The sequence below is a fragment of the Canis lupus genome, chromosome 8 (genome assembly GCF_048164855.1).
Source record: "Canis lupus baileyi chromosome 8, mCanLup2.hap1, whole genome shotgun sequence".
In the NCBI taxonomy this organism is placed as follows: Eukaryota; Metazoa; Chordata; class Mammalia; order Carnivora; family Canidae; genus Canis; species Canis lupus.
In genome coordinates, this window is record NC_132845.1 from 71,070,875 (window position 1) to 71,095,351 (window position 24,477).

The window sequence follows — 24,477 nt, forward strand, 5'->3', positions numbered from 1 at the left end:
AAAAGAGTAAAACCAAACTCTTTGGCCTGGCCTTCAAGGCTCTCCATGATCTGTCCTGTCTACTACTTCCTTTAAACCTCCTGCTCCAGTAAACTAAGCTTATCGAGGTTTCTAACCAACTAAGCCACCCAGGCACCCAGGTTTATCTAGGTTTCTAAATACACTTCCCACCAAAATGATCCAGGGCTCCTTGGGAAAAGGACTGAGGCTGGCAAAGGTCAAAGTGGGTCAGGAACGTACTGTGTTTGAAAGTAAGGAAGTGCTCAAATCGTGACAGGGACATGTCAGAAGGACACAGGAGCCAGCAGGAAGAGATTCTAACTGGCTAAATCTAGGACAATTTGAATTTTTTTTTTTTTTAAATGACAGCCACAGGGCAGCCCCGGTGGCTCAGCGGTTTAGCGCCGCCTTCAGCCTAGGGCATGATCCCGGAGACCTGGGATCGAGTCCCACATTGGGTTCCCTGCATGGAGCCTGTTTCTCCCTCTGCCTGTGTCTCTCTGCCTCTCTGTGTCTCTCATGAATAAATAAATAAAAATTTAAAAAAATGACAGCCACAGATTGTAACACATTGAATGCAAAGGGAAACCATGAGCCTGTAGTAGTATTCAGAAAGGAAGGAAGGGAGGGAGGGAGAGAAGCAGAGAGAAGGGAAATCTGTTATTTACAGAAGGCTGCCAGTGAATGAATGTAGAAGGAGAGATTTAGAAAACTCACCATTTTGCAAACTCCAGTGAAGTAATTGATTCAGAAAGAGATCATTAATGGATGCTAAAATCACTGGTCTAAGTGAACAGTCTATCAGCCCCTAACAGAATACTTATGTAAAAGCACCCTAATGCTGAGAAGGTTGGACATCTTAGGCAAGTGATCAATCTCAGCATTACCAATAATGAGACAAGAGGACAATGTTTCAATACAAGGCAATGAAAAATACTTATCACCTCTGTAGCATTCTAACCAAAAAAACTTTCACCTGAAATCCTTAGAAAAAAGATTTCAAAAACCCAGTTTGCAGATCATTCCACAAATAACTGCCTAGACCCTTCAAAAATATCAGTGACACGGGACACACCTATCTACCCACCTCCAAAAGAAGGTTCTAAAAGGAGTCCAGGGGGGCGCTTGGGTGGCTCTTTGGTTAAGTGTCTGCTTTTGGCTCAGGTCATGATCTCGGGGTCCTGGGATTGAGTCCTGCATCAGGCTTCCCACAGGGAGACTGCTTCTCCCTATGCCTACATCTCTTGTCTCTGTGTGTCTCTCATGAATAAATAAATAGAATCTTTGAAAGAAAAAAAGGAAAGAAAGAAAAGAGAAAGAAAGAAGAAGAAACAAAGAAAAAGAAAAGAAAGAAAAAGAAAAAGAAAAAAAAGAAGAAAAAGAAAAAGACAAGACTAGGGGCAGCTGGGTGGCTCAGTTAAGCATCCGACTCAGTTTTGGCTCAGGTCATGCTCTCAGGATCCTAGAATGGAGCCCCACGTCCAGATCCCTGCTCAGCAGAGTCTGCTTGTCTTCCTTCTGTCCTTCCCCCTGCTTGTGCTCTAAAATAAATAAAATCTTAATAAACAAATAGAGACTACAGAGACATGACAACTAGATGCAATGAATGATCCTAGATTAGATCTAGGGATGGGGGCTAAAGAGAACTACCGTTATTATTGGGACAGTTGGGGCAATTTAAATATGTTCATATTAAATATTATTGTATCATTGTTAAAGTTCTTGAGTATCATGGTGTTACTCTGGTCACATTGAGGAATGTCCTTGTGCTTAGGACATACAGGCTCAAGTATTCAGAGTTCAAAGTGTCAGAATGACAGCAACCTATTTTCAGGTACTCACCCACCCCCCCCCCAAGAAAAAGAAAGAAAAAAATGTATATTGAGATGCAAATGTGTCAAATGTTAGTAATTGGTGTAGCTAGATGAAGGGTAGACAGTTTATTGAGCTATCTCTTTCAGCTTTCTATAGTTTTGAAAAGTCTCGAAAAGTTGGAGAAAATAGAAACCCAGTTCCCTGGTTACTCCCTACACATAACCCCATGCTTTGCTGTCTCCATTTGCTTGCCTGTGCTAACCTATCCTGAGTAGTCTTTCCTTATAATCAGGGAAAATTTTCAAGGCCAAGCCTTGACTGCCACCTCTGCTGTGAGCATCCTGTGATCTCAAAGCTTTTTCTCTGGACCCTCGCAGTTCTCTACCTTCTCTACCCACGGTGACAGGTGCTCCTGTCTACCTTCTCTACCATACTGTAAGCTCCTGAAAGGCAGAGACTTTTCTACCTGTTGTACCATATACACAAAGAACCCAGAATATACTTTCAACCAATATTTATAAAAAAAAAAAAAAAAAGCCATTTTCCAAGATGAAGAGTAACTTAAGCATGGAAATCTGCTCCCTAAGTGCTCAACTTTTCCATACTCCAAAACGCTCCTGTGCAAAATCCATTAAGCACTGTTGATTTTTTGTGCTTATTCATATTCAGCGCATTTAGTTAGCAGGCTCCTATTTTTCTTAATAATTCAAATGTGCATATGCATTGGGCCTACTGATACCCAGAGGCAGTGTTTTGAATTATTTGTGAACAACTTGCGGTCACTGCTTGACGATTCTTCTCTTTTTCTTCTCTAACCCTTATCCCATCAAGATTCTGGAATGTTGTTGAAGATGGCTAGCCTGGTTTCTTATAATATTATTGAGAAGTGGTACTAAAGTACAAATCAACAAGAGAAGAGAATGGTTTCTATTACATCTTTTTCATCCTCCCACACGTTCCTTTGTGGGCCCCACTCCAGCACCCTCTTTACGAAGCTTTAGGAGGTTCTGTGTAGGGGTCTACTCCCTCACCAGTCTGTCTCCTGAGGGACAGAATTCCTGGCCTCCGTGTGATGACTCCACAATATCATGGATGTACTTAGTGCCAAGGAGCTGTATACTTTTAAGTGGTTAAAATGGTAAATTTTATGTTATGTATATTTTACCATAATATAAAAAAGTAAGAAAGAAAAAAAAGAAAAAACCATTCATGAATGCCTCCTAAGGACCTGGAGCCATGGCAAACATACATTGGCTGAATTCCTTGTACACAGGGACAGAAATATAAATCAGACTACATGACAACTTCAAAGGGGGTCTCCAAATTATTTCTATCAGAAAATCTCTTTGTGGAAGTAAGATCATTGGTAGGCACTCAGCCAACACCCTACTAGCCCCTGCCTCCATGACCTTCAAGAATGAAGCACTCAAACAACAAGATGTATTTCAAATAGTTTAATTTTAAAAATATTCTATTCAGTGCTAAAATATGTCTTCACTCACTGTTGCCCATTTCCATTTTCTTAAACTTTTTTGAACAAAAAATAAAATCACAAAGTTGAATTAAACATGCAGATTTCAAAGAAGAGGGAACTTTCTAGAAAGTCTGAGCTGAAGGAGTATTGTGGGGGATGGGTACTGTTGTCAGAACCTTAAATCCTTGCTGGGGCAGAGTCTGTGGCTGGAGGCAGGGGACTGTAGCGGGAGCAGGGGATATTGGAATAAAATGTACAGGTGAGAACAGGGAAAGCTCTACGTGTGCGTGTGTGTATTTGGTGAAGAGGATGGTTACAGCAGGGGACAAAGGACTGTCAGCAGCTGGAGAGCCCATGAGAGGCAGGATATCCTCAAGAATGGGCAGAAGTGCCAGGACAGCAGGAAACCTATACAAACTTTTCTGCCCTCTTGTAGAGAAGAGCCTTTCCCTTCCCTCCAAAGTCTCCACCAGGCCTTCTCCAACAGCAGCTTACAGGCTCCTAGCCCAATGGGAAAGTTCATAAACCTACAGTCTCCATTTAAGTTCAAGTAACTTAGGCCCTCTGTCCTCTAGAGGGTACCTTCCACATCTCCTTCCTCCTGTACAAGCGCCAGCAGCTCAGTCCAGAGGTTCTGGAGCAGAGACTGCTACCTGGAGGTGACAGATGAACCTTGGGACAGCTGATACTGGGGTGCAAAAAAGACATAAGTACTCCTTTTCTCAGGAGCAAGCAGACACAGGTGCCAGGGACAGGAAGATGATGCTACAATCCCAAGTCCTATGTCCAACCTTCCAGCCCAGAAGGCTCCTATGTGCAGGCTCTGGACCCCAGTGCTTGCCCTTATCCCAGCAACAAAGCACGCCCAGAACCAGAATGCAATAAATAGAGGCAGGGGGCCAGGAGGCAAAGGGCACCAGGATGCTGCTAGCTTTCTGATGCTGTCTGCGACACTGTGGGTTGGTCCACACAGAAGCGTTTCAGGGGTGGGGCACCTGAGTCTTCCTCTTCCTCAGCAACCTAGGAATAGTCAGAGTATGAAATTATAATAGGGCCACCCCCCTCTACCAGAACCTCCCCATTCCCCCTAATTACAGCCCAGAAACCCACCCCCAACCTTCCTGCAGACAGCATTTTCCCTTGTTGCCTCCCCCCATATTCAATGCTATAAGATCCAATTCACATCAACAGACTCCTTACTTTTTTTTTCTTTTTAGAAACTGGGAAACTGTGTTCTTACCTGTGTCTCTAGTGGAACCGGTTCTTCCTTCGTGAGGGTGGGAGGTTCATCAGCAACTTCTGAGGCAGGGAGGGAGGGCTCTGAAAAAGCAGCAAGGTCAGGGGTGCCTGGGTGGCTCAGTTGGTTAAGCAACCAACTCGATTTCAGCTTAGGGTTGTGATATCGAGACCCATGTTGGGCTCCATGTGGAGCCTGTTTAAGATTCTCTGTCTTCCCCACACCCCCAACCGCAAAAGCCGTAAGATGAGTACAACTGCACAACCTCTCCTCCCCAGGCAGGAGACTCCTGCGGAATCTGCCTCAAGCTGGGGGAGCTTCCCTAAGAGCTAGGTGAAGGTACGTTGGTGAAGAACACCACCAGCTGGAGAATTAGTATATGTTATCAGAAGAAATGTGAAGGAGGGATCCCTGGGTGGCGCAGCGGTTTGGCGCCTGCCTTTGGCCCGGGGCACGATCCTGGAGACCAGGGATCGAATCCCACGTCGGGCTCCCGGTGCATGGAGCCTGCTTCTCCCTCTGCCTGTGTCTCTGCCTCTCTCTCTCTCTCTCTGTGACTATCATAAATAAATAAAAGTTAAAAAAAAAAAAAAAAAAAGAAATGTGAAGGATACAATGCAAAGAGCATAATTTCTGAAGTCAGAAGGAGGGATACTGGACACATCCACTTCTACCGGTTATTAGCTATGCAATCCTGGACAAGCAGTTTAACCTTTCTAAGACTCCACTTCCTCATCTATACAATGGAGATAATACCTACTATTTCATAGAATTTTGTTGTTGTTGTTTTTAAAGAATTTATTCATGAGAGACACAGAAAGAGAAGCAGAGGCAGAGGCAGAGGCAGAGGGAGATACAGGCTCCCCGCAAAGAGCCCACTGCAGGACCTGACCCTAGGACCACACCCTGAGCTGAAGGCAGACACTCAACTGCTGAGCCACCCCAGGCATCCCTATTTCGTAGTTTTTGTTTTTTTTTTAAGATTTTATTTTTACTTATGTATTCATGAGAGACACAGAAAGAGAAAATGGCAGAGACACAGGCAGAGGGAGAAGCAGGCTCCATGCAGGGAGCCCGATGTGGGACTCGATCCCGGTTCTCCAGGATCATGCCCCAGGCTGAAGGCAGCGCTATACCGCTGAACCACCCGGGCTGCCCTTTCATAGGGTTTTTGAAAGAATTATACCAGGCATCAAATATGAAAAGTGCCTTACACAGAGTTTGGCGATCCATTATGTTGTTTGCTTTCTTTTTTCATTCCATGAGGGTAGAAAACACAACGCTTCCCCAGAAAAGCCCAAACCATTAACAAATGGTTCAAGACTCTCAGGCCCAGGGCGCCTTCTCTAACCTTCTCCTCTAAAGAAGTAAACATCAAGGACACAGGCTCCTCCAGATGCTCATCCAGGGTCAACTGCAACTCACCCTCGAGGATCTCCTGGCCCAGAGTAGGGGGCTGGGAGTCATCTGTGCGGAAGTCAGAGGTGTGTGCTGGGCTCAGGGACTCACTCTGCTGGGGGCTGGGGCTTGAGTTGGTGCTGCTGTCCACCTTGAGTTGATAGACATCAGACACGGAACTCTGGTTGCTGTTTTCATCTGAAAACCAAACATGACAAAGGCAACAGCTGAGAGTAGTAATTTTTCTTGAGAGCAACTTGGTACAGAGCTGAGGGCCTGGTGTCTCCTTAGGCAGCCACAGTCACAACCAAATGTAATGATCACTGCTCAAGACATCCCCTGAGCCAAAGGCAAACAAACAAAGGCAGGGCAAATTATTAACAGTTTAAGTTGATTAATTTAAACATTTTCTGTCTCACATCATATTCTAAGCACCAGATCCAGCCAAAACCTTTAAGTTTATGCAACATTTAGATCTCAGGAAGGTCAAGAGAGGCTTAGTAATCCTGTCTTTATTACTTACCAATTATAGTTTGGACCTGGTATTTTCTCACTGTCCAGTGGGAAGGAGTGATGTAGCTGTGCCTCCCAACCTTTCTCACAACACAGGATGAAGAGAAAATGCTAAAATCTGCCTGGCATTCTTGGCTATCTCAAGGAGGACCTGGAGGTGGTCACACTCAGGCTCTACCTCAAGGACCAAGAAATTCACACCTGAGAAGGTCTGTCTGAAGGCTACAAGTCACCACCTAAGTTAAAAATTCAGGAGTCAAAAACTTGTTTGTCTCCCTCACCTGCAGCAGCTGGTCAACAAATCTGGTCCATCCAACTGCTCTGACATCACTTATGTTCATTCCTTCCTCTCCTGCCACTTTAGGTCAGGCCTCATTATCTCTAGCCTGGCTTCCTGCAACAGCCACCTGACTGTCCTTCCTTCAGTCTCCTGTACTCACACCTGTGCTTCTCACTACTGCTGGAGTGATCATTCTAAATCCTTCAGTGGTTCTCTGCTGCCCAAAGGATATAATCCAAACTCCAGGGTTTCCCTGGGCAGGCACAGATGGCCCTATTGCAACCCACAAAATCTTTTGTGGTATCTAAACTCACTGCCTGCTGTTCTAACACACACAAGCGTTGGCTCTGGCCAAGGGAACTAACCTAAGATCCGCTTCATGCACAGATGTCTGGTAGGACTTGCTCTTTCCAGTCTTCCTGGAGAGCCCCGATACATGCCACTGTTCAGCTCAAGCATCACTTCCTCCATGGAGCCCTGTGTTCCAGGCTCCCTTGGGTGGAAATGACTACCCTCTTTATTATGCTCCTGTTGTAACCTATGCACACCTACATTCATTATTTTATACGCCAATTTCCTTCCACAATACTCTGTGCAAGCAGGCTTTGTGGCTTACTTGTCCTGGGATATCCAGGGCAACACACATTATCTGGCACATAGTAGGAGTTCATTAAATGTTCACTGAATGAAAGGGATGGGATGGTGCCCAGACTGAGGAAATGGAGCCTCCTATGTCTCCCAGAGCTCCCAGAACTGATTATTGGACACCCCACACATAGCTAGAAGACTGTTCCCTTGTATTCTCCTTTCTCCATCATACTCATTGACCTTAGCAGGCAGTGGAGAGGTGGGGAGGGGGAATACCTGCACACTCCCAGTCTCATTCCAAAGGGAAAATTGTACACCCTTTCTAGTCTTTACTTCTACAAAGATCAGGATCTTCTACCCTAAAACAGAAGCAGCATTTTACTACAAAAAGAATAAAGTTCCATTACTTTTAAGCTTAGGCAAACACTTCTCTGAGCATAGGCTTCCTTCAACAGGGCTGATAACTGCCTGCTTTACATCATAGGCTGAGGTAAGGATAAAAACAAGAAGTTCACATGCAAGTCCTTCTGAACAGCAGCCACCACACAGGTGTGAAGGTAGTCCTGGGCCTGCAGTGCCAGGTGGGGCATTTACTGAAGACCGGTTCAGGAGGTGGAACTTTGCTCAAAGTGGAGAGGAGAGGCCCTGGCTTTGGGTGGCCTACTCTAAGACACTATCATTATCAAACATACAATCTAAAGAAAAGAGCTTCTGATCCAGAAAGCCAGGACCTAACACAGGGTCTGTCACTTACTGGTTATGTACTTTGAGATATAGAACTTCACCTCTCTGAGCCTTGGTTTCCCTAAATAGAAAACGAAGTTCCAATCATCTACCTTGCAGGGTTGTTATGTGGTTTAAACAAAAAGATGATGTGAAGTGCCAGCAAGATACCAGCAGAACAGCAGGCACTGAAGTGACACATGGAACTATTCTTCTCATTCTTAATGGGTTCAGCTAAGTGCTGCTTTTCCTGCAAGGAAGACATATGGATGCAACTCACCCTGGAATTCAAGAAGGAGAGAGGAATTGGCTGAGGCATCAGAGGGAAAGCCATTAGGTTCCCGGGCTGCTGAACTGTTCGATTTTGACTTTTCTTTCTAGAAAAGGAAAAAAAGAGGAATATGACAGAGCCAAGTAGGAGACCCACAGAAAGGGAGAAGGGTGCTATGTGAGACACCACAGAGGTCTGGATTAGGACTGAATAGGAATAATGACAACAGTGTGAAAATCCAGGAGCCAAAGAATAACAGAATCCTGGACGAGGTGTCCTCAAGCCTTGGTGTCTCTATCTTGTAAAATGGATCCTGCCAGCACTAATGTCATGACTCAGAAGTAAGGGGCAGATACACAGGCTTCCACTAGAGCTCCTGTGGTTCTCTTCTGCTTTCTACCCTGAGCAGAATGCTCTATCTCACCCTTCCCTATGTGGATGGATGAGAAATACAGAGTACTCATTTGAGAAGGATTCCTGTTTTCGTAGCACAGCAGGAAAAAGGGAAAGAATGGGCCTATGATTGGACCCAAGAAGAAGTCACTTTATATATAATATAAGCAGTGATAGGACCAATCAATCCATCCATTCAGAATGATCACCCGATGTCTACCTTTGCCTATAACATTTCCTTCAAACAGGATGTAGGTTACACACGTGGGGAAATCACATGCGAAGGTAAGCGCTAGCTTGCAACAAACAAGCCCAAAGGAAAGGAAATAAATCCATCCAAACATTTGCAAATGAGAGAATCCCAACAGCCAAAAGTTTAAATCTGGGTAATCTCAAATTTGCTAATTTATACATGTTTATTTATTATACACACATTTAATTTTTGTTATAACTTTCAATCCTCTCTTTGCAATGCATCAACTACACAAATTCATGCACCACTTTCCCTTCATTTTTCCCATATGCAGACATGATTTTAAAGCAATTACACTTCACATTTAACCACAGAAGCTGCATAAACACAATTTTTAAAAATGTATTTATTTAGAGAGAGCAAGCATGTGCTTGAGCGTGGGGAGGGGCAGAGTGAATGGCAGAGGGAAAAAGTGAGAGAGAATCCCAAGCAAACTCCATATTGAGCACAGAGCCCAATACACCATGATCATGACCTGAGCCAAAATCAAGAGTCAGATGCCCAATCAACCAAGGCGTCCCCACTGAAAACTTTTAAATGTACACTACATGAAGTTTGTGCCAATTTTTTAAAAAGATTTTATTTATTTACTCATGAGAGAGGCAGAGAGAGACAGGCAGAGACATAGCAGAGGGAAAAGCAGGCTCCATGCAGGAAGCCTGATGTGGACCTTGATCCCAGAACTCCAGGATCACGTCCTGAGCTAAAGACAGACACTCAAGCGCTGAACCACCTAGGCGTCCCTAGTTTGTGCCAATCTACTCTCTCATCAGTGATATCTCACTTCCTTGATCCTTCCCACTTCACCATTTTGATCATCATTTCCAATTTTTCCTAATGTAGCAGGTCTATATTAGTACCTTAGAAGATGGCACACGACCATGGACCACTGGAGGGCAGATAAACTGAGAGGCCTCAGCAAACACTGTGAGAAGCCCTTGGGAAACACAAAGGGAAGAGGGTCCTGGGCAGAGATGGGGAGGGGACTTCTACCGGTGCTTCTCACCCCATTTTCATGCCCAAGAGATTTAACTGCCTGACTTTTGGCCCTTTTGGGTAATAGAACCACTAGAGCCAGGGCTGGATGAAAAATCAAGGATGACTCCAGAGCTCCCCTAACTTTCATCCACCAGTCCCCTGGGGCTGGCAATGACATGGAAGGATGGCAGCTCCCAGATAAAGGTAGCACTGAAGACTGGTACTAGAGAGTTCCCTGGGAGGCAGGGGAAGAGGGGGCAAGGGAAAGGCTGAATCCTGAAGCTCACTCAATAATCTGAATTCACTCAGAGGGAAACCAGAGCCTGGAGCTTATATCCTCCTTCAGTTAGGTACTGCTCGCCAAGGCAGCTCAGAGTCCCCAGGGAATAAAAAAGGAGTGCACAGAAAAAACTAACCAGACACTGCACCATTAAAGACAATAAACAGAACAAGCTATGCCAGAAGGAGACTAACAGAACACAAGAATTTAAATAAAACGTTAAGTCTCGGGGCCTGGGTGGCTCAGTCAGTTGGGAATCCAACTCTTGATTTTGGCTCAGGCCATGACCTCAGGGTCATGAGATTGAGTCCCCCCCACCAACTTTGGGCTTGGCCTGAGTGTGGAGCCTGCTTAGGATTCTTTCTCTCCCTCTGCCCCTCTCCCCACCCCCAACTTGTGCCTGATGCTCTCTCCCTAAAAAAAAAGAAAAGAAATTTTAAAAAGTCTTCTCAGAAAGATAAGGATACTGGAAAGTTGTTTTGAAGAACCACCAATTGAGGAAATTTTGTATGAACAATTATTGAAAATAAAAATTACGTGAATGAGTCTAGTAGCAGAAATAGATACAGCTAAAAATGAGCAAAAATTGGACTGAGAAATCAGAACACAGAGAAAAGAATGAAGAGATGAAACAAAAGGAAAGGGAAAAAATAAAGAAGCTAGATATGAACACCACAGGATATTCTTACAGAAGTCCTAGGAGAACAAAGACAGGAAAGAAAGTCTAGAAGTTTCCCGGAATACAAGAGGACCACCTATGAAGAATCAAGAAGAATTAGTCTGACATTAGATTGCTCAATAGTAAAACCAGAAGCAAAACAATTGAGTAATAGTTTCAAAATGCTGAAAGAAAATAATTTTGAACCTAGCATTTCAGATGTAGGTAAAATGATCAGATAAACATGAAAATGAAACAAAGGTATTTTCAAGAGTAAAAAGATATTTTCAGAAAGTTTTCTCCACAAAAGCTCTCTTTAACAAAACTCTTGAAGGATACATTCCAAGAAAAGACATGAATCTAGGAGAAACCAATAATAAATAGGTACAGTTAGTATATAATCAGTAACACTTACTTTGTCTAACTAAGCAATGACTAAAACAAGAAATATTTGTAAAAACTGAAATACATGAACTGAATATCAGATCTGAAATTCCAGTCAAAACTAAGGACAGGGTAGGGATGGAAGTGGGGGGAGGGGTGAAAGAGAAGTGGTTAAAAATGTGTCATGAGTATTGAGTATTACCAAGTTCCAAGGGTAAATGCAGATTTTTAAAGATTTTATTTATTTATTCATGAGAGACATACAGAGAGAGGCAGAGATATAGGCAGAAAGAGAAGCACGCTGCAATGTGGGACTCAATCCTAGGACCCCAGGATCACAGCCTGAGCCAAAGGCAAATGCTCAACCACTGAGCTACCCAGGTGCCCTAAATGCAAATTTTGATAAGCTTCACACATTGACAGGGAAATATAGTAAGTATAAGTCTTATTAAGTTAGAGGCAGACAATAGAAAAATGAAAATACAGAACTTTCAAATCAACAAAGAAAAATTTGTTTAGCTATCATGAGAAGAAGACAGAAAAGAAGAGCATATTATGGCAGAAATCCTTGTCCATATTAATAGAATTTTTAGGTGGTCACACTTCCCCAGCCTTCCTGGACCCTACATGTCATACAAACTATTACAAACACACATAGCAAGTATATATGTCCCGAGGCAATTTCTAGGAGATTCCTACTAAAATTCATGAAAATTCCATCTGCCCATCCTTCCAATCCTCTGCTGTCTAGAGCCTAAATATGTAGAATGAATGGCTGGACCTTGACCTTGGAATACAAGGTCAAAACTAGAGCAGAGGAATGGGGAGTTATTTAATGGGTATAGAGTTTAGTTTTGCAAGATGAAGAAGCCTGGAGAAACTGTACACTTAAACATAAAAAATAAAAAAAATATACTGTACACTTAAAAAATGGTTAAGATGGTAAATTTTATGGTACATATCCTTTATCATAATTTAAAATAAACTAAAATTAAGTCATTACTCTCTTAAAAAATTAAAAAAAAAAAAAAAAAAAAAAAAGGAGCAGAAAGGTTGGAAGAAGTCTGGGCCCTGGGGACTTCTGGAGATCCATAACGAGTCCTGGATTGCATGCTTCTATTCCTCTAAGAAAAAGAGTAAAATAAACTTCTTAAGCCATTGCTATTTTGAGTTTTCTGTCACCCACAGCAAAACCTAATGCTGATACACCCAATAAAAAAACACGAAACAGGGATCCCTGGGTGGCGCAGCGGTTTAGCGCCTGCCTTTGGCCCAGGGCGCGATCCTGGAGACCCGGGATCGAATCCCACGTCGGGCTCCCGGTGCATGGAGCCTGCTTCTCCCTCTGCCTGTGTCTCTGACTCTCTCTCTCTCTATCTCACTGTGTGACTATCATAAATAAAAAAAAATAAAAAAAAAAACACGAAACAGAATTTCAAGACATACCAATCAAACATAAATCAAAAGGAGACAGGGTAGAAATTATAATGTCAAAGTTGAATTTGAGGTGAAAAAGGGCTGGATATAAAGGACAAAGAAGGACATTACATGCTGGTAAAATGAATGACAGGTGAAGATAATATAATAATAATGGCACAATCATAAATACATCAAAAACAGAGCTTCAAACATAAAGTAACAAGTGACTCATCAGCCATGAAGAAGCAAACAAGTCAACAATTTAACACACCCTTCTCAGAAACAGTTAAGACAAACATAAAAAAAAAGCAAAGATACAGAAGATTTGAGTAACATAATAAATGCTTCAATTATTTAATTTCATATCTAGAGAGTATATTTTATTTTATTTTATTTTATTTTATTTTATTTTATTTTAAAGATTTTATTTATTTATTCATGAGAGACACAGACAGAGAGAGAGTAAGGCAGAGACACAGGCAGAGGGAGAAGCAGGCTCCATGCAGAAGCCTGATGTGGGACTCAATCCCGGGACTCCAGGATCACGCCCTGGACCGAAGGCAGGCACTAAACCACTGAGCCACCCAGGGATCCCCTAGAGAGTATATTTTAATCACAAGTGAATGATCTGAAAATCATGTACCAGAACAGATCACCAAAAAAGTTCCAATAATCCCAAAGAACTAATATCCTACCAATTTAATAAAATCAGTACACCCATTTTTTAAAAGATTTTATTTATTTATTCATGAGAGGCAGAGACATAGGCAGAGGGAGAAGCAGGCTCCCTGCAGGGAGCCCGATGCAGTACTCTATCCTGGAACTCAAGGATCACACCCTGAGATGAAGGTAGACACTCAACCACTGAACCATCCAGGCATCCCAATCAGTACACCAATTAAAAAGAAATAGTTCAAAAATAATCTAACACATCTAGAAATTAAAAATAATTATATTAAATAAACTTTGGATTAAAGAGGAAATCAAACCAAACTCTTAAAAAGAGTTTTAAGTTTATGAAAAACTTAAAACTTAATTACTCCCTCAAAAAAAAAACCAAAAAACAAAAACCTTAATTACCCCACTGATGACATTCATACATGTCAAAATTTGGGAGATGACTAAAGTGAAATATACTTCATTTTTAATGAATCTCTATGTCCGGGAACCCTGGGTGGCGCAGCGGTTTAGTGCCTGCCTTTGGCCCAGGGCGCGATCCTGGAGACCCAGGATCGAATCCCATGTCGGGCTCCCGGGGAATGGAGCCTGCTTCTCCCTCTGCCTATGTCTCTGCCTCTCTCTCTCTCTCTGTGTGACTATCATAAAAAAAAAAAAAAAAAAAAAAAACCTAAAAAAAAAAAAAAAAAAAAGAATCTCTATGTCCAACGTGGGCCTCAAACTCATGACCGTGAGATCAAGAGTTGCACGTTCTACCAAGTGAGCCAGGCAGGTGCCCCAAAAGCAAAGTACATTAAAAAAAAAAAAAAGGGGGTATCTGGCTGGTTCAGTCAGAGGAGCATGTGAGTCTTGATCTCAGGGTTGTGAGTTCAAGTCCTACGTTGGGGAGAGATTACTTAAATAAATAAAACTTTAAAAAAAATAAAAATAATTTTTTAAAACTAGAAAAAAAGGAAGTTCAATACAATAGGCTAGAAAAAGAACAGAGTAAACTCAGTAAAACAAAAAGGAAATAATGGCAAAAACTAATTAAATAGAGAACAAAGCAAACAAAAGATCAACAAAAATTACAAGATTTTTAAAATAAAGGCTTTAGGAGAGACAATAAATCAGATCATATTGGGATCCCTGGGTGGCGCAGTGGTTTAGCGCCTGCCTTTGGCCCAGGGCGCGATCCTGGAGACCCGGGATCGAATCCCACGTCAGGCTCCCGGTGCATGGAGCCTGCTTCTCCCTCTGCCTGTGTCTCTGCCTCTCTCTCTCTGTGACTATCATAAATAAATAAAAATTAAAAAAAAATTTATAAAAAAATCAGATCATATTATGGGAAAAACAACACATGTAAAAAAGGTAAAATAATTATCAATATAACGAAGACTTTAAGGTACATAATAATATTATGAATAACTAACTGCATACCAACACATGTGAAAACTCTGATCAGTGTTCAGAGGTACTGTTGGCATCTGAGCAGCCCAATTAATTCCTCATTGTACAAAGACTGAGTCATGCACTACTAAAACTTCAGCATTACTGGCCAACCGAAAAGTACCCTGCCTCATTTCTAAACACAACTGGAGAAATGAAGAATGTGGATGACCTAGCACTGAACCCTATTAAAGAACCAATGGCCTATTTGGAATGCATAGTTTCTAGGAAGTATATAAAATGCAGAATAAGTACAAAAAAAAGGAGAAAACCTAAATACATCAATCACCATTAAAGTTACCATGATGATAATCAACATCCCTCTACTAAAGGCCCAGAGAGTACTAAAGGTGACCTCTACCAAACTTCCTCATTTTATACTAGTTGTTCTAGAAATCAAAAAAGGGGAAATTGCCTAACTTGTTTTAGGAGGTGAATGTAATTTTAATATCATAACAAGGTAAAGATAGCATAATAAAAGAAAATTATAGACCAATTTAACTTATGAACCAGATGCAAATATCTTAAATGTAATATCTATGAATGGACTACTACATCCTATGGGGGGAAAGAAAGCAGATCCAAGTAGAATATCTTTTAGGGATACAAGAATGTAAAAGTTTCAACATCAGAAATTTAGTAATATAATTCAGCATACTAATACATCACAGATGAGAGAAGGAAAATTGCATGAATACTTCAGTAAATGCAGGAAAAGCAGCTGGATAAAGTCCAACATCTATCCATAATTTTTTTGTTTTTGTTTGTTTTTTTAAGATTTTATTTATTCATTCATGGGAGACACAGAGACATAGAGGGAGAAGCAGGCTCTCCACAGGAAGCCTGATGTGGGACTCAATCCCCGGACCTGAGATCCCCTAAGCCAAAGGCAGATGCTCAAGCACGGAGCCACCCAGGCATCCCTCTATTCATAATTTTTAATGAATCTTAGAAAAATAAAAAGAGAAGTGAATTGTTATTTTGATAAGGCTATCTTCCCAAGAACCTACAGCAAGAGAGAAAATTCATCCTACTTAATAAATACAAAATACTGATGGTAAATAAAAGTTACTTTAGCCCAGGAGGAAAGTACAATAACAACAAAATGGAGAGCTCAAAATCAGATCTAGATATGAATACAGCACACAACAGAGATAACATCACAAATCAGTAAAGGATATGTTGTTTTTTGTTTTTTTTTTAATGATAGTCACACAGAGAGAGAGAAAGAGGCAGAGACACAGGCAGAGGGAGAAGCAGGCTCCATGCACCGGGAGCCCGACGTGGGATTCGATCCCGGGCCTCCAGGATCGTGCCCTGGGCCAAAGGCAGGCGCCAAACCGCTGCGCCACCCAGGGATCCCCCTTTTTTTTTTTATGATAAGGGATAAGTTATTTAGTAAATAGTATTAGGGCAAATAGCTCTCTGTACGAAGGAAAAATAAAATTAGATCCGTATCTCCATCACTAAAGAAAAACAACACAAAACATAACAATACATGTTGTTTGGAGATGTTGTTTATGATCATGCAATGCAGAATAATTTTGAAACAAGAGTCAAAAAGCAAAAGCTGAGGTACCAGGGTGGCTCAGCTGGTTAAGCATCTGCCTTTGGCTCAGGTCATGATCCTGAGGTCCTGGGATGGAGCACCTCCTCCCAGCTCCCTGCTCAGCAGGGAACCTGCTCCCCCCCACCACCACTCCCTTTGCTTGTTTTCTCTCTCAAATCTTTATAAAAACAAACAAACAAACAAAACAACCAAACAAAAAACCCACGAAAAACAAAAGCCGTAAGAAAAAACTAATTTGACACAAAAAATGTAAAGGAATTAAAGGCTGTTACTCACAGTTATTAGACAGGCAACGTGTTAGACAAAGGTATCTGCAATGTACAAAACTAACCAGAGTTTTTTGTACCTAGGATATTAACAAATAATCCATGCAAATCAGAAAGGGAAAGACAGGAAACCCAACATAAGCAAAAGAAATCAGAGAAGGTATTTATTTTATTTTTTATTTTTTTTATTTTTATTTTTTTTTGGTATTTAAATGGATAAAAAGGAAATCTGAATGGAAACCTGAAGAGATGAAGTCATTCACCTCATGAGTCATCAGAGAAATGTAAAATAAACAAAGAGATCTAGCAGACTGGCAGGACTGGTAGTATCAACTGCTGGTGAAATAGAAATGTGAACCCCCTGGCACTCCTGGGGAAGTGTACTAACTACACTGGTGCAGCCCTAAGAGAGAGACTGGGCAGCAGTTAGAAAAAACAATTGGCACGTACACCTTAACAGCAATCTCACTCCTGGGCATTTATCCCAGAAGTCATCTAGAAGAATGGTTTAAGGGATGTCCATTGCAACCACCTGTGCTCCCAAAAAACTGGATGCAAACACACAGAAACACCCATATTCAGACACGTGAAATATGGCAAACGTGGCTCTACAAAGCGGGAGGAAAAGAACAGTCTTTTCAATAAATGGTGTTGGGACAAATGTACATCCAGGTGGAAAAAAATGAAAATTGGCCCATACTTCAAAATATACAAAAATCAATGCCAAGTGTGTTATAAATAAGAACTGAATAGAAGACTCTATGGAAGATTATCTTTGTGGGCTCAAAGAAGGAAAAGATTTTAAGACATTTAATAGTACTTACTAACTTTAAAGGAAAAGATTAATTATTTTGTCCACATTAAAATTAACAACTTCTGTGACAAGGCAGCCTAAAGTAAAGACAGTACAAAGGGAAGCCGTGGAATAGAAAAAGGTATGGATAGTATATAATCAAGAAAGGATTTGTTTGTCTAGAACACCGAGAATTCCTACAAGTCATAAGGAAAAAACAACCAAATGGACTTAAAGAGGCACTTCCTGAAACAGGAAATTGGAAAAGTTCAAGCCTAAACACTGAAAAGGTGCTCAATCTCATTAGTAATTACATAGTCACCAAATTGAAATCCCAAAATATCTTTACATGTAAGAAATAATAGCAACTGTTGATGAGGGTTTGGAGCTCTGAGAACTCTCCTGGTGGGAATACAAAATGGGTACAATCACTCTGAGAAAGTTTAGCATTAGCTACTACTATAGTTCAATATACCCATACTCTCAACACTCAGCAATTCCACTCCTAGGAGCAAATCCTAGGAAAACCCCCACATATGCTGACCCATAAACTGAATAAGAACGTTCACCAGGAACATTGTTCCTATTACCCTAAACCGGGAACAACTCAAATATCCATCTACAGGAGGACCAGAGAGGTAAATCATGGTACAGGCCTATAATATTCCATATAGCAACGAAAAGGGACAAATGGTTCCAAAGACAACATGGATGAATTTCACAAACACAACGCTGAGCAAAAAAAGCAAGACACACAAAAATAGATCCTTTATAATGCCATTTACATAAAGTTAAAAGTGTTTACAAATGCGTACAGCAGTGATAAGAAAAGCAAAAGTAGGAGGGAGGCTTCCTCTGGCGAGGGAAGGGAAGCCAGAAAGAGTTAAACAGAGGCCTCTGGGGAAATGAGCAATGCTGTTTTTTGACCTGGGTGGTTTTTACAAGGGTACTAGCTTTATGTTTTTTCATTATACCATATTATGTTTTATATATTTTTCTGTATGTGTCTTCTATTTGAACTTTTTGAAAACAATTAGGGAAAAAAAGTTGGGAGACCATCTCAGTGTTTATCACTCAGGGAAGGTGTAGATGTATGTGGTCACTGCATATAAGAGAATACGACATAAAATTCAAAGGTAGTAACTCTATTTACAATTATAGAAACATGGATAGTTCTCAAAAACAAGGTTGAACAAAAGAAAAGAAATGGGTTTTTAGTACAATGCTCTATAAATTTTAAAGAGCAAACATGATACAATGCTATGTATTTTTCTTTAAAGATTTACTTATTCGAGATAGAGTCAGAGATATCACACTCACCACAGCATGAACAGGAGGGGAAGAGGGAGACAGAGAGAGAATCTGAAGCAGACTCTACAATGAGTGCAGAGCCTGACATGGGGCTCAATCTAACAACCCAAAACCAAGAGCTGGACACTCAACCAACTACACCATCCAGGTACCCCAAAGCCATGTATTTTTCAAGAATACACAAATATCCATATAAACCCACAGAAAAGGAATCAGAAAAGTATAGATACATATAAAACACAGGGCACTTGGGTGGCTCAGCGATTGAGTGTCTGCCTTTGGCTCAGGTCATGATTCCCCAGGGTCCTGGGATCGAGTCCCACATCGGGCTCCCCACAGGTAGCCTGCTTCTCCCTCTGCCTATGTCTCTGTCTCTCTCTCTGTGTGTCTCTCATGAATAAATAAAATCTTAAAAAAAAAAACAAACAAACAGCCATCCATATAAGTCCATGGAAGAGGAATTACAAAAGTATATATACATATAAAACACATACAATAGACTATATAGTGAACAGCTAATCAGATAAGAGCAAGTTAGCAAATTTTTTCTCACAGGGCCAGATAAATACTTTAGGCTTTGCAAGCATTTAGGTCTTATGGCAACTACTCAATTCTGCCATTATAACTCAAAAGCAGCCACAGACAATAAGGAAACCAATGTGCATAGTTATATTCCAAACTGACAATCACAAGGAGCAGGCCTGCATTGTGGTTCATCAAGCCTTGAAAAAAAGGAACAGGTTAAGGAAAGGGAATAAAGGAGGGAAATAATAGTAAGACAGACTTTGCATGGATCAACCACAAAAGGTGCCATGAACTACTTTCAACTCAATTTTGGGGAATAAATTCCTTTATAATTAAGAGACAATGAAGGAAAGAACAAAAGGAAGTAAACAGTACCTTTTTGTTGTTTTGATTTTCTTCCACACTTACCTCCTTGCTGTCTGTCACAGGAACCCATTTAAATATCCTAAGAGATGTGTCACCCACAGTCACCCACTTTTTCTCCCTGAAAGAAAGACACTTCTTAAAACCAATAAATAATGAAAGATATTTTGTTCATAATGTGATTTTCTACCTCTCAGATCATTCCTTCAGTCTTTCAAAATAATTTTTAATTTAAGCTTATTTATTTTAGTGATCTCTATACCCAACGTGTGGCTTGAGCTTACAACCTCAAAATCAAGAGTCACGTGGTCTTCCAACTGAGCCAGCCAGGTTCCTCAAGTTTCTTCAATCTTGAATGTCTTCTAAACTTCCTTTCCAGGGACGCCTCGGTGGCTCAGCAGTTAAGCATCTGCCTTCAGCTCAGGCCCTGATCCTGGGTCTGGGGATTGAGTCCTGCATGGGGCTTCCTGAGAGGAGCCCACTTCTCCCTCTGCCTGTCTCTGCTTCTCTCTCTGTGTCTCTCATGAATGAATAAATAAAATCTTTAACAAATAAATAAACTTCCTTTCCATCAAATTACACATTAAAAAAAATTTATTTGACAGAGAGAGAGAGCATAAGCAGGAGGAGCAGCAGGCAAAAGGAAGGGAGACAGAAAGAGAAACAGGCTTTCTGCCTGACAGGGGGCTCAATCCCAGGACACTGGGATCATGACCCGAGCTGAAGGCAACACTTAACTGACTGAATCACTCAGGTGACCCTGTACCTTACCTTTCGATGCAAAATCATCACTTCCAGAAAGACTTCTCTATCAAATTCCTTTGGCTCTGAATCTTCTGCTTGCCTTTTCTCAGTGTACCAAAGCCCTTTTTATCTTACTGACTACACTCATATCAAGTACCAGCATATTTTCACACTCAGGTATCTACCAAGCATTACTTTATTTTACAAAAATTAATTGAATTCTACTGATATTTATAAAGCCCTATTAAACAAGGCCCTGCAGGGATCCCTGGGTGGCGCGGCAGTTTGGCGCCTGCCTTTGGCCCAGGGCGCGATCCTGGAGACCCGGGATCGAATCCCACATCGGGCTCCCGGTGCATGGAGCCTGCTTCTCCCTCTGCCTATGTCTCTGCCTCTCTCTCTCTCTCTCTCTCTGTGACTATCATAAATAAATAAAAATTAAAAAAAAAAACAAAAACAAAGAAAAACAAGGCCCTGCAGAAGATAAAGAACATGTAAGATATGGACCCTCACAGGAGCACATAGGAATAAAAAACTCAGTAAGGACATTGTTGTGACACATCAAAGTGATAAGGAAGCAGAGAAAAAGGCTGAAAGATGATAAGGCAGGGCTATGACATGGAAGGAGAATTCCTAGGTCTCCTGTGGAACTCCAGGTTGAAACACAATTCCATTCAGAAATAATCGCAGGTGCAGAACACGATGCTTCCAAGTCTTACACTAGTTTCTGGAAGAGATTGAAGACTGAGCCACGCAAAGACTGCTTTAAGGTTTTGTCTTACAGGTAAAGTTACTTTTGAGGTAAGCCTTAAAAAAATTAAGCCTTGGGCAGCCCTGGTGTCTCAGCAGTTTAGCACCGCCGTCAGCCCAGTGATCCTGGATTCCCGGAATCAAGTCCCACGTTGGGCTCCCTGCATGGAGCCTGCTTCTCCCTCTGCCTGTGTCTCTGTGCCTCTCTCTCATGAATAAACAAATAAAATCTTAAAAAAAACATTAAGCCTTAAAAAAATTAAGCCTAGGGGCACCTGGGTGGCTCAGGGCTTGAGCATCTGCCTTTGGCTCAGGTGGTGATCCCAGGGTCCTGGGATTGAGTCCCATATCAGGCTCCCCACAGGGAGCCTGCTTCTCCCTCTGCCTATGTCTCTGCCTCTCTGTGTCTCTCATGAATAAATAAATAAAATCTTTTTAAAAAAGTTAAGCCTAAAAAAAAATTTTCCCCCAGTTTTGGGGGAATGCAAGTGACATTCTTGAATAAGGATTAGATTATGGACAAGCAGAGCTGGGGAGCCTGAAGAATGACTTGTGAAAGTTTCAAATCCAAATGTGAGGTTCCAGAAAAGCAAAAAAAGCAAGTGTTGTGACTGCTGATATTGATGATGCCGTTCAACAAACAGAAAGAAGAATCAACTACAGACTTAGCAAACTGAAATTAATTCCTGGACTGAGCACTCCACTTCCTCATGATCCTGTGCTAGACCTTGGGCACACAGGCAGCAAGATGTACAGTCCCTACCCTCACAGAGCCTCATTCCAATTGGAAACAGAAATCAAACAACTCATTTCATAGTTGCTTAATCATTAGACTTAACCACATCAAACTGCCACTTCAGTTAAGTTAAAAAGTCAAATATAGGAAATGTCTTATTGGGATCCCTGGGTGGCGCAGTGGTTTGGCGCCTGCCTTTGGCTCAGGGCGTGATCCTGGAGACCCGGGATCGAATCCCACGTCGGGCTCCTGGTGCATGGAGCCTGCTTCTCCCTCTGCCTGTGTCTCTCTGCCTCTCTCTCTCTGTGACTATCATAAATAAATAAAAATTAAAAAAAAAAAAAAGGAAATGTCTTATTATTCAATCTAATACAATTGTGGAAAGTTCTATGAAGGGGACCTGATTTAGATTAGAAATCTTAAAAGGTGTCCCTTGAGAAAGCAATTTTTGTGAGTAGTTAACTGGTCAAGGAATGAGTAGTTAACTAGTCAAGGAGGAGAAGGTAGATGATACCAGGCTTCCTGTGGCTCCCGCTGAAAGATGGCAAGCCACACGGGGAAAGAGGGCAGTCTGAGCCAGTCCAGTGAGGTAGGAAGACCATCTTTGGTCTTTAACCTAAGAGCAAGAAGAGGTCACTGAAGCATTGTTTCTATAGCAGGGGAATGCTATGATAATATTTACACTGAAAAGTGAAATCACTCTGAGTGCAATGTGATGAATGGACTGGGTAATGAGAGTTGAAGAAAGCCAAGAGTTCCAGATGAGAGAGGATGGTCCTCTGGCCAGACTGCTGGGGCTGGGGGTCAGGGTTCAGCAGAGATGGCCAGAAGAAAAGGAAAGGTGTGCTGATTCTTAGGTTTCACCAAAAAACAAACAAACCCCAACCCTAGGAGGATTAGATTTGGAGGGAAAAAAATCATTAATTATTTAATATATATGAATCTCAACTACATATAAATCTCTTATATATAAAGAAATAAGGAGGGGCAGCCCAGGTGGCCCAGTGGTTTAGTGCCGCCTTCAGCCCAGGGTGTGATCCTGGAGTCCCGGGATCGAGTCCCACGTCAAGCTCCCTGCGTGGAGCCTGTTTCTCTCTCTGCCTGTGTCTCAGCCTCTCTCTCTCTCTCTCTCTGTCATGAATAAATAAAATCGGAAGGAAAGGAAGGAAGGAAGGAACTTGTGAGGGAGGGGGATCCCTGGGTGGCCCAGCGGTTTAGCGCCTGCCTTTGGCCCAGGGCGCCATCCTGGAGTCCCGGGATCGAGTCCCACGTCGGACTCCTGGCACGGAGCCTGCCTCTCTCTATGTCTATAATTAAATAAATAAATAAATAAATAAATAAATCTTTAAAAAAAAAAAAAGGTACTTGTGAGGGAAACGAAGAGACACGCAAAAACAAAAACAACACCTGAAGTAATGATGCCCCTGGAGTGGATAGAGGTCTCTGGAAGGAAGGCTAACCCCTACCTGGGCTTTAAAACTATTACTAGCAGTCGGCCAGATTAAAAGACTCAAGAAGTTGGAGCAAACAGTTGGCTGTTAAACTTTTAATGTGATGATGCATCGAAGTTCCTGATACAAAACAGGCGGCCAACCGGCCCTGCAATGAACATCACACAAGCCGTTTCCAAATGAGGGTAGGTCTCGACGACTGCTTTATCAACAGCCTACCCAGCTGGCGGCGTGCGGGCCAGTGCACTGGGGGGAAAGGCGGGTTTTGATTCCCTTGACCACGGCTGCTCCCGTGACAAGTAGGTTTAGCGAGCAGCTCTCACCAAACTTAAAACGAGTTAACACGTAGAGCGCTCGGCCTGGCTGGCGGGAAACCCCCCGAGACTGTCAGCTACCACGCCGGGCAGCTCAGAGGCAGCAAGGCTCCCGAGACCCGCCGGGTGGGGCGCGGCGCGCGAACGAGGCCACGCAGCCACCACGGCGGCCGGAAGCCCGCAGCCCCTCCGGGAGACGCGCGGCCCTCGGGCAGGTGGGCGGGCCCGCGAGCCGGGCGACCCCCTGATTGGCGGCAGCCGGCGCGCCCTCTGACCTCACGCCGACGCGAGCTGCACCCTCCTCCCGCCTTCTCCCGCTCCCCCCTCCCCCCAGCGCCTGCCGGTCGGCGCCCACCCCGCCAGCCAGTCTCGCGCTCCTCTGGGCCTGGGCTGGCGACCCCGCCGGCACCCTCGGGTCCGGCCCCTCACCATTTCCGCACTTTCTCGATGGCCGCCATCACCTTCTTGATGTCGTCCTTGGCCCGGCTGCGGGTCTCTGCCCGGACCGACCGGCCCGACATGGCGGCAGCGGGAGCGGCGGGGGCCGGGGCACTGCTCCCAAGACCCAGGGAATCGCGCGCCTCACGCACCGCCGCCCGCCCGCCGCAGCAGCGTCACCGCAGCCGTCGCCCCCTCCGTGCGCGCGTGCGCGAGGAAGCGCGCGCACCCGCCCGCCTCTTGGGGCTCGAGGCCTCAGCGCGCCTGCGCGCCCCGCCCCGGGCGGCCCTCCCTGGGCGCCCCAGGAGTCTCCCGTCTGCCCCCGTGCAGGCCGCGGTTCGCGAAGAGCGGCGGCACGTGCTGCGGGCAAGGCGAGGTGCGAGGCGCTGCCCGTGGGCTCCCTTTCGGGGTTTGGAGGTCGGCACCTTTGCCCTCTTGCCGGGGTT

At 43.0% G+C, this 24,477-nt stretch overlaps 1 protein-coding gene across 2 annotated transcripts; it reads right to left on the reverse strand.

Moving 5' to 3' along the window:
* Positions 1–3,254: 3,254 nt before the first annotated feature.
* BCL7B (BAF chromatin remodeling complex subunit BCL7B) lies at positions 3,255–24,262 on the reverse strand. Of its 2 annotated transcripts, none has more exons than XM_072837452.1 (6): positions 24,023–24,262; positions 19,644–19,719; positions 8,309–8,405; positions 5,952–6,122; positions 4,530–4,609; positions 3,255–4,309 (listed from the first exon to the last, which is right to left on the reverse strand). In XM_072837452.1, the coding sequence occupies exons 1-6, from the start codon at positions 24,112–24,114 to the stop codon at positions 4,217–4,219; spliced, it is 609 nt and encodes a 202-aa protein (XP_072693553.1). In that variant the 5' UTR covers positions 24,115–24,262; the 3' UTR covers positions 3,255–4,216. The 2 variants fall into 2 exon arrangements, with proteins under 2 accessions (XP_072693553.1, XP_072693554.1); XM_072837453.1 differs by having other exon boundaries at positions 19,644–19,736; positions 24,023–24,252.
* Between the last annotated feature and the right edge of the window lie 215 nt (positions 24,263–24,477).

Bases quoted from the DNA above. Each gene is read 5' to 3' on its own strand.
- BCL7B (XM_072837452.1), bottom strand. From the start codon at position 24,114: ATGTCGGGCCGGTCGGTCCGGGCAGAGACCCGCAGCCGGGCCAAGGAC. The intron at 6,123-8,308 runs GTGAGTTGCATC...TTTGGTTTTCAG, and splicing joins TCTCCTTCTTGAATTCCAGG to ATGAAAACAGCAACCAGAGT. The intron at 4,610-5,951 runs GTGAGTTGCAGT...CTGCTTTTTCAG, and splicing joins GGGCCAGGAGATCCTCGAGG to AGCCCTCCCTCCCTGCCTCA.